Raw genomic sequence first — 10,372 nt, 5'->3', positions numbered from 1 at the left:
CCCTCCTACGTAGACGCAATGTGTATGAGACTGGCCACAAGACCGTCATAATTTTCCTCAGCAGTTGGTATGATTTGAATTTCGGGAAGGAGGAATCCAAATTGACCATCATCACGTAGTTCAATGCAGTAGGAATGTGGGATTCCGGCTGTACCATAGCCCCAGTCAACAGTGTCACCACTTGTTATGTCTACAGTATAGATATAATGTACGATGCCACTTTACAAAGTGGATTCATTCATGGTTTGGAGAAAGGTATATTCATTGAACAAGAGTCGTTCACAGACCAAAAGTATAATTTAAGGTGGATAATCCCGCCAAAGACTGGAGAAACATTCCCATGAAATTTCACAGCTAAAAAATCGTACCAATCGATATATCTAAAGCCAAGATAGTAACCTAAGATAAACACCTTTAATAATAATATTTTAGGTTTATGTTTGCTTAGCAAATGTGATAGATTTTACATCATAATCTTCATGTTTTGGTTATCTCTTCGAAAACTTACACTTTACAAGTGAAAATACTGCAAAACAATAACTGCTATCCAAGGTTTTTGAAATGTTGCATTTTTATCAGTAAAATATCAAAAAAGTATATAAAAGTAAAAACACAAAATAGATCAGAAAGTGTTAATGACTAACCTAGAGCAGTATAAGAGTAATTATGTTCAAATCCACGATTACCACGAATGGTTAAAACAAAAACATCAATGGCAGTTCGTTGACACTTCGCCATATAACATATTAGAACTTATTACATGTAAATGTGTAGAGAACTCTTGATATGCCTATGATAAACGAATATTTTTTTGTAATGTCAGCATTCAGGACTTATTACTAATGAGTCATAGAGACTATGGTGACGTAGATAAGTTTTATGTACATATAGAATACAGGACTTACATAGATCAGCGCCAGTACCAATGAAATACTGCTTTCCATGCCTAGCTTCGACAGCGTCAGCGTACACTTTCATGTTGGTATGCTGGAAAATAGAAATGACGCAATTACATGTTTTGTTTTTTGATGGCATGATACGCCACGCGCAGGTTAGGTGGTTTGTTATGACAACAATACACCTTTTAAGAGGACTAAATGTTTCGATGTAAATAAACAAGAATATAGTCATGTCGTCATATCGTAAATCACTTGGAAAAACATAGTGTATTTACGTCACTAAACCATGGATACCGTTCTGGTTACTCATGTGAAACCCAACTCCTGATCACTATGAACGATCTAATGAAATCCTACGACAATGGTCTACAGACAGATATAGCCATCCTTGATTTCTCCAAATAAAAGCATTTGACACCGTATCTCACATTAAACTGCTGTACAAACTCGATCACTGGGATCAAAGGTCGACTGGCTAACTTCCTTTTTTATCCAAATGTCAAATGCAAGTTGTCATCGAAGGAGAAGAGTAAAAAAAGTCCCTGTTGACTTTGGTGTCCCTCAGGGAAACGACCCACTGTTATTTTGATGCTACATATATGATCTGCCTCATTGTGTGAAAATCACAAATCCACCTATTCGCCAATGACTGTTTCATGTACAGAACGATACGATAACATAAAAACCATCATACCATGCGAGGAGATCTAAACAAGGTTGACAAATGGGCAACTTAACATCATGGGGATGCGTTTCAATGCAAAGAAGTGCTGCATACTGAGTGTCATAAGCGAAAGCTCATACTTCTACAGCCTAAAAAGCCACATACTCAAACAAGTATATATGACACAGTCTTCACATCTCAGCCTTCTTTGTGACGACTGGGAGTGGAAATACAGATCACCAACTTATCGAAGGAAGTTGTATTCTTACTTCAAAGAAATGTAAAGCAATATACTTTATAGACCTGTAGCAAGACAGCATACATACCGATAGTCAGATCACAGGGAAAGGGCGAATAATTAATTTTGTTCTCGCGATTTTCCGGATTTCTAATATTTTTTTCTCTCTATATTTCAAATAAAAGTTTTACAAGAATGGTACATGCGAGCTGGACTCAAATTAGGTAGAAGTGCCAGTTAGCTATACTCATGTATAAACCACGAATTACACGTGTACATGAATTACACCTGGTTAGCTTACAGTAATATTTTGACTTTCACACTCGTTACAGCCGTTACAATAGGCATACAGTAATAATACAATATTTACTTCCCGTAGGACAAGAATGAATAAAATGCCTTATCCTTTGAGGGCGCTATTTTATGGAACAGACAACCTTCTAAGACAAGGTCAACGAAGAGGCACTCAAAACTCTAACGTTTTAAGAGTTTTTGCGAGCATGGACTTTTATTTGATCGTTGGTTTCATATGCTCTTTAAATTTGTTTGTCTTGTATGTTGTAATTATGTTTTGTTTAAACGGCTTTTTTCTTCAGTTCTATTGATTATGTGTCTCGTATAACAGTGGTTATTGGAAGGAACAGTGCTATGTAAGACATGAATAAATGATGGCGGTTTTTATATAGGGATTTCCCACTCTTTGCTCAAAGCGCTTTACAATTATTAGCCCTGGTGCGGATCTGTATAGCGGTATAGCGGCCCTTTATACTTCCTCAGCTCCCTTGGGAGCATGCAATAACACAATAAATTAAATGAATGAGTTAATGAATGAATTAATGGACTAACAAAATTAGAAGGAGAAAGTAAAAATAAAAAAAGATAGATATTATTTGGACTTACCAGTATGTCATAGTCTTCTGGGTGATCAAATTTATATCCCCATGCTGACAGTACCATCTCACTATAACTATGATAGTCAATGAATAAATCAAAGGTTACACCTCCACTTTGTTCATTCAGAATAAAATTAGCTACGGCCGCGGTTTCACTTTCAGAAAATGGCTCCGCGCCGCGATAAGTCTCAGTGCACGGCAGACCAGAAGAACCTTGTCCTGGGAAAAGAAACCAAACGTAAAGTGAAGGTTTTGCAAAAGGACAGAAGAGAGAGAGAGAGAGAGAGAGAGAGAGAGAGAGAGAGAGAGAGAGAGAGAGAGAGAGAGAGAGAGAGAGAGAGAGAGAGAGAGAGAGAGAGAGAGAGAGAGAGAGAGAGAGAGAAGGTAAATTCTGATACGCGGCTATTTTAAACAGCCTCTAATATCAGATGGTCATCGTCCATGTAATGCGTTGAGTGTATGTTGATGTGTGCGGTGGTTGGTTGAGTTAGCTGAGAGTCAATGTCAAACTTATAGGGTAATTCCTCATATAGAGTTTATCAAGTCGTCGCTCAGAGGAGTGAACACTTGATGCTGAATCCACATGTCTGTTAAAATCAAGCTGTCATTGTATCCTCAAACAATGTATGAATGCTAAATATGATGAAAGTGTTAGTACGACTACCCATCGATTACTTTGATAGAGGTAGTGTTGTACATTGTAAGTTCTTTTTCTTATTGAGCATACGCTGACTCGGCTTAGAAATGGTAGTTCATTAGAGTTTTAACTTGCCTCCCCACTCGTGGCCAAAGTTTCTGTTCCCATCCGTTCCAAGACAAATCGAGTCGTTGTTTGGAGATGTGGTTTTACGCCACATACGATCCTGTTTGTATTCAATAAACGTTACAAGTAGTATTAGTTAAACTAAGGGGTGAGATCAATATTTCAATGTAGGATAAAAAACCCACTAAATTCTCATACTTAGACCTCACACCCCCCCCCCCCTACTTCTAACTAAATTGGCCAAAATTGAAAATGACTTCAAACCACACAATCAATTTCAAATCAGTATGTAGTAGTATGTAGTGCTATGAATATAAAGTCCGTATGTAGTGAGTAAAAAATACATGTAGTTTTTTTGCTGACGCTTTTACTTTATTTTAATGCCATCCATTTACTATAATAGCGAAAATTCATCCATTTCTCAATTTGAATTTTTTGAAAGAAATATTTCTTTTTAGGATCTTTTGTATCCATTAAACGTAAATTTGATTTTGTAGGATGAGAACTAACGGCTCAACCCCATCCCAAAGTAAAAGAATTTAATTCTTCACCCTACATTGAATTGTTCATCTCACCCCTTTAATATGTAGGTAATAAAGCTATGAAATCTAGACATGTACATGCACCGCACCACCACACTACTACTATAGGGGGAGGCTGCCTGACAAGTATGTTCTACTTCAGCCTTAATGATATTTGGAGATTGCTACAGTCAGATCTAGTGCCTCTTGCTATAGTTGCAAAGAGGTGAAGGAAGGGCCATTCTTGTCAAAATTTTTTACATGAATTTCTTTTTTAAATGGTACACACAAATTGATATTCCATTCTTGTTGTTGTATCAGTTACCGAGACAGGATTCTTCGCGATTCTTTCAGATTAAAATATTTCAAATCGATAAACCACATACCCGCTATAAAACAGTTCTCTTTCCCTCATCTACATTTTATATTCATCAAAGTATCATCAAGGCATCTTTTTTCCAATTTAAGAACGAAAGAAAGACCAGTAGTCCTTTAATTTACAATCATCAACTCAGAATTATGAGTGTGAGCAGCGAGGCATTATCAAATGTATTTTCAATCGTTCTCTAAAAATTTTTTAAGTTCCATCGTGAGAACACTAGATTTCAAGATCTTTCAACATATCAATGTAGTCACTGACTTGTTCAATAGAACAAGTATTTCAAATTCGATGCATTTATACAGTAATTACATGCCAGGGAAAATCAAGAATCAAGACTCTTTCTCTCGATGCCTTTTTTTCTTCTTCTTCAGAAAAGTGTCTCTAACTAAATTTCATCCCGAGCCGTAGGAAAACTGTATGCCCCTTCCCCGTCCTTATATGGCATGAGTTGCAGGCATAGTAATTACCGCTATAACATTGGTTTATTTCACATCTCCTTCATATACGAATATGTGACCAAGCCTAACTATTTCAATAGTAAGAAGTATATCATTCCGCTCACATTGCTTTTTCCCACTACTACCTCACCAATGTCACAGTGAATTTGAAGGCACCGTATTAAATAATCTCGGAACGGTTTGGATCTTATTGTCAGAGCTGAAGGCCAGACCTCCCTAACACTACTAGACTGGTGCACTACCGACTGGTGCACTACCGACTACGTGTTTGCTTCATTGGATGAGAAGCAATAATAGGATTGATATATTCTGATATTGTTGTACAAAAGTGATTATGGTGGAATGTCAAAATCACAATGAAAACTTTAAAATGTAAACTTCACTGTAAAATGTTACCCTCTCTAATTTCACTTTGAATTCTAAAATACGGCCCTCCCCCCGTAAACCAAACCAAATATGACATTCCTCCCCTGTTCACCAGGACCCCCACTTTTAACTACTGAAGGCTCCCTAAATTCAGTCGTTTGTTATACTTACACCAACCCAAGTTTCGTAATACCCATCGGGATTCGTAACTGTAAGCATGTATATGTCATACGTGTTTAATATGAACTCAGCATCTGAGGTCCCGTTTACAAAGTCATCCAGCAGCTGTAAAACAAGGAAAGGTAATAAGCAGTGTGGCATCATGTAACATTCAATCTATGTCAAAACACAAAACAATAACCTCAGCTCACATCTGTTCACTCAACACATTAGTCGACAACTATGTAAAGTTAACACCATGATATCATCTTCAATATAGATCCACTTTCATATACTGTGCGGTGTTGGAAGGAAGGTACCCGTCAATGTAGTTTGGATGACGTTTTATGAAATTTCACCCTTGATCTCAACATATCCATTGGCACCAGATTTGTCAGCAGACATTACATCATATTATTCATTTATTTTGTGCCATCAACGATCCATGACGCTTTTAGGCTCGTTGTAGTTATCGTTGGTGTGTGTGTGTGTGTGTGTGTGTGTGTGTGTGTGTGTGTGTGTGTGTGTGTGTGTGTGTGCGTGTGCGTGTATGTGTGTGTGTGTGTGTGCGTGCGCGCGCGTGTCTATGTGTCTTTTCGACCACCACGACGGCAAATATTTTTTCAGAGCAAATAGAAATCAAATTCTTTGCCTAGTAGAACTCGTTGTCATTGAACTCATCTTGCAATTCGTGATTTTTTGTTATTTGTCTCACTACATCTCTGATCAAATCATCCTCATTGCCACGTATCTCAGAATGACACTGTACTCCTTTTTTTTTAGCTCATACTGATTCTAAATATCCTCCAATCCCTCCCCTACATATATGGTTTACTTCTATGTATAGCTAAATGTACTCTTGTCAGTAAGCAACCGTTCCATTTCTATGTTTTCACATTTAACGTTGAAAGATTAGAGGGTTTTTTTTGACTTTCTCTGAAACACTTGTTGTAATTCTTGATCGTACGTATCATGCATAGAAGGAACAAAACTACAAAAAATGTATGAGATGATTAATAGTAATAATGGTTTATTTACACGTTGCAAAGATAAAAAAAGTAGGGACAATTAAAACTATACATAAAAAACTCCCTACAGAAAAAAAGGAACTGCTAAATACAAACTTAGTGTGCCAACTTATATAACAGAAAATAAAATTCACTATAAAAATCACGAACTAAAAAAAATAATTAATACTCATACACAAAGTACACCAACTGTATGTAATGTAAAAATATCAACATGGATTCGCAGTGTCTCTGTTATGCGATAAAATGATGTGTTGTGTTAGTCTAACCTGGTTTGTCATCCACATAACCGTAGCTGGAGATACCCATTCCCTGGCATGGATACCGCCCTCAATAAAGACAGCATGCTTTCCGGCACCGGGAACACCAAGCTACAAGTAATGTTGTAACAAAGTGAATCTTCAAAATGTAGTCATAAAATGACAATGTTGGAATAGTATCATCACAGTCAAATTTTGGGTTAAGTCGATTTATACAGTAATACATAAGTCATTCGAGACGGTCATACGGTTTGGTCTCTTTGTAGTTTTGACGGTAAAACCTGTCAAGAGTATGAACTGTATATTTTAACTGTTTTCAGACAAAAGGACCCATCGAAACATTGCACTAAACTTGGAATAATCAGACTAAGGATTTATAATTAATCCAAAGACGCATGTTTTCAAAAAAGTCGTACTTAGGGTGTTTGATATGAGATTTGACGTGATAAGATGGACAAACCTGATATTTAGTCTTACGAGTGCTATATCATAGATGTTTTTTTCTCAGGGGCTCTTTTTAAATACATGTATGTGCTGTAGGGCTTCAACCGGCCCCTTAAAGTGTACCTACCTTTAGAAGTGTTAAATCCCGTCCTTCGTATGAAGAACCAATACTGGATTTTGTCACCAAATTGGGATATGTAGCCACAACAAGATCTATCCAACCCATAATCTGTGAAGCAATTTTAAAAAATGGAATATTAATATCACAGTACGGCATAGAATTTCAAAAGCTAATTTCGAAGGGCTAATATACATTTCTATATCTATATCATTGACATATAATTTATCTTTAATCCGAGTCGTATCACGTTCAGTAATTGACGTTTTTTTTTAAAGAACTACTCAAACGACAGTTACACTCTTTATCTTTCATTGTTTTTCTAGTCACCATTTGTAAATATATGTATTCATTTACTTTATAGCATACACGTTAAAAAAGCATTATTGGGTCTTCCGACTGTATAGCAATAACTAGAGCAATGTAAAATAAAACAGATATGTGTTTACCTCATCCAATGGATGGTATACTCCGTAGTCAAACTCATTAGCTTGAGTTCTAGGCGTGTTGTTCGTTGTTTCCTCTATCTTCTGCTGTACATCCTCGATCCATACATTGAAGGTGATTTGATTTTCTCTCAAGTAATCCTGAAGCCAGTCACTTTGGGTTGGTGAGACCATTAAATCTTGGGGGAAGTGCCAGAAGTCAAGCTTATCAGAAATAAACAGAAAATAATGTCATATCTTTTCCATATAATGTATTGCATATACTTCAATAGTGTGTTTTTTTAAAGCTGGACACTTTCACCAAGCGAGGCTTGTACAAATGAAATATACTAAAATTGAATGTCAGTAAATACATCGGATATATAGAATGGAATATTAGATCCTAACAACTGTCAATGTGGTATCATCGTGTTAATTTCATAAAACACCAAAATGTTTAAAGGTTCGATGAAAAAGAATAAACTGTACATTGTTAGAAGACTGTAGGACATAATTATTATTTATATAGTGTTTTATTATAATTGTTCATCATTGCAAACATACTGACATACTTGGTTGAAATGTACATGGCATCTTATAATTGAATACAGTCTAAGTAATTATCAGTGACATTTGTGAGATTGTCAGTCTGTCTGTCTGTTAGTTTACTCTCAATTGGATATCTATAAAAAGAATTCACCAGGTATAGTTATCACATCGATGTGGATGTGTATTTCTCTTACCCCGGGCACACTTTGTAATTTGGTCAGTGCTTTAACTTGGGATTCACCAATCGCCTCCATGCGAAGAACTTGGTACCTGAGTTTACAATAACAAGTGTCAAAATTTAGTTGAATCCGAAATGATTACACGTCTAAACTGAAGCTCACCAGGTATTTTACAAGAAGCCGAAAGGCTAAAATCTCACAGTTAATAGTTCTTAATGTGTGACATAGCAACACCTGACGGCCATGATTGTGTACTAACTGTTGAAAATGGAAGGAAAAACATTACATTTTGGACGGGTAGTCCACTTCATTGATTTTATTCATTATTATTTATAGAATGACTGCAATAAAACGTTTTTTCTTGCAATTAAGTAAAAATACACACAAGATAGATACAGAAATAAAATTGAAGAGACCAGACCATGTGGAACACCAAGAAGAGTTGGAGACTGCGGTACGTCATTAGATTGTGGTAGATTAGATTGATGGACTATTTGCAACGATGGATGCGTCTGTATCTGAAGGCTCTGGAGTGGTCTTTCGGAATGTGGAATTTGGTTCTTCTGTTGAGTTGGTGATATGACTATGCAAGGTAATCTAAGACATGTAACACGTAGTGGGAGAGACATATACGGGTATCTTGTTCAGTTTTTCTTTCCTTGCCTTCTCAGATGTTAGTTTGAATACCAACATTATAATTTGAAAAGCGGGACATGTATCAAATGAACATGAAATGTTTTAAATTACGTCTGATTTCATTCTAAACAATATTAAAGTGTCCATATACTAAAATAGAGCTAGGTGTCTTACCCATCATAGCGTTTGACATCTGCCAGGCAAATAGTCACACAAAGTGCCAGGATAGCTATTTTCCACATATTGAGTGTCTTTTTCTACTTCTCTTCGATATGAAGTGCACGCGGCAGTTGATGGTGAGAAGGCGTCAAGCTGGATTGACGGGGACTTATATATACACTGTAGTTTTGATAGTGATGTTTCCTCTTATCCAAATGTTTTGCATATTATCAGAATGAATTATGTATAGTTATAAATACATATGTCTGTGACATCCATGTCGTTTAATAGGCTCTGACTCGTTGTCAACACTTTTGTGCACTTAGCGATTTAAAAGTGGATACTCCATACATGCGTTGTGCATTAATTCTGCAGATATAATAGTGTTTTCCCATTATAAGTACATATTTTCACAAAGTCATGCTACTGCTAAAGACCAATGTGTCTGTATTAAGTCTCTGCTGTTACCGCTGGCTTTCATATAAGCTTCTAAGTACTATAGGGACAATTTACTGACTCCATTTATTCAAATTATTAGGGCGGTCTTATCTTTGGGATGAAGACACTGTCACCTGTCAGTCAGGACAATTAAGTACTATCTCACGCGCACTTCCACTAGCTCAGCTGTTGCGGTTTTTAGCCGATACTGTATAATATATTCCTATGCTTATCAATATATGGGGCAATTTTTGTGAAACATCAACAAAGATACATAACACTATCAGCAATGCATATCATTACAGACATATTGTACCTAGCACCACATGCTTCCCTTTACAAAATGTTGTAGGTCATTCAGATCCAGAAATATCCGTTTAAAAAACCCAACATTTTTTATCCCAAAGTTGTACATTACATGTACAGAATCTTACCTGATTTTTACGACTTTTTTGATTGCTTTTTTGTTGTTGATATTTTAACAACACCAAGGCACCACCCTATTCGGTATTATAGTGGTGTAGGTCAATAATTTAAAGTAAATTAGAATGTATTCGATACCGATGGAACGAAAACACTTAATAGTCAAAACTACATTGATACCGTACATGTGAATACATCGAACTAATCTCATTCATAATAAAAGATGGGCAATATTTCTGAATGCGTAGGACTAGAAATTAATTATTTTTATCACAAAAATTAATGTTTCAAGTACGTGGGCATAATTTGTACTGTACAGGCGTCGACATTACATTTCCACCACCACCAACAACATGAAGTGTTGCAAATT

At 36.2% G+C, this 10,372-nt stretch overlaps 1 protein-coding gene across 1 annotated transcript; it reads right to left on the bottom strand.

The window, feature by feature from the left end:
* Positions 1-5: 5 nt before the first annotated feature.
* On the bottom strand, positions 6-9,224 carry LOC144432902 (carboxypeptidase B-like). Its single transcript, XM_078121206.1, has 10 exons — positions 9,157-9,224; positions 8,362-8,437; positions 7,643-7,843; positions 7,203-7,304; positions 6,641-6,742; positions 5,356-5,469; positions 3,467-3,557; positions 2,702-2,913; positions 906-987; positions 6-190 (listed from the first exon to the last, which is right to left on the bottom strand). The coding sequence occupies exons 1-10, from the start codon at positions 9,222-9,224 to the stop codon at positions 6-8; spliced, it is 1,233 nt and encodes a 410-aa protein (XP_077977332.1).
* Positions 9,225-10,372: the final 1,148 nt, after the last annotated feature.

The sequence above is a fragment of the Glandiceps talaboti genome, chromosome 1 (genome assembly GCF_964340395.1).
Source record: "Glandiceps talaboti chromosome 1, keGlaTala1.1, whole genome shotgun sequence".
Taxonomy (NCBI): domain Eukaryota; kingdom Metazoa; phylum Hemichordata; class Enteropneusta; family Spengelidae; genus Glandiceps; species Glandiceps talaboti.
The sequence above is the reverse complement of the archived record's forward strand: the minus strand, read 5'-3'. Positions and strand labels throughout refer to the sequence as shown.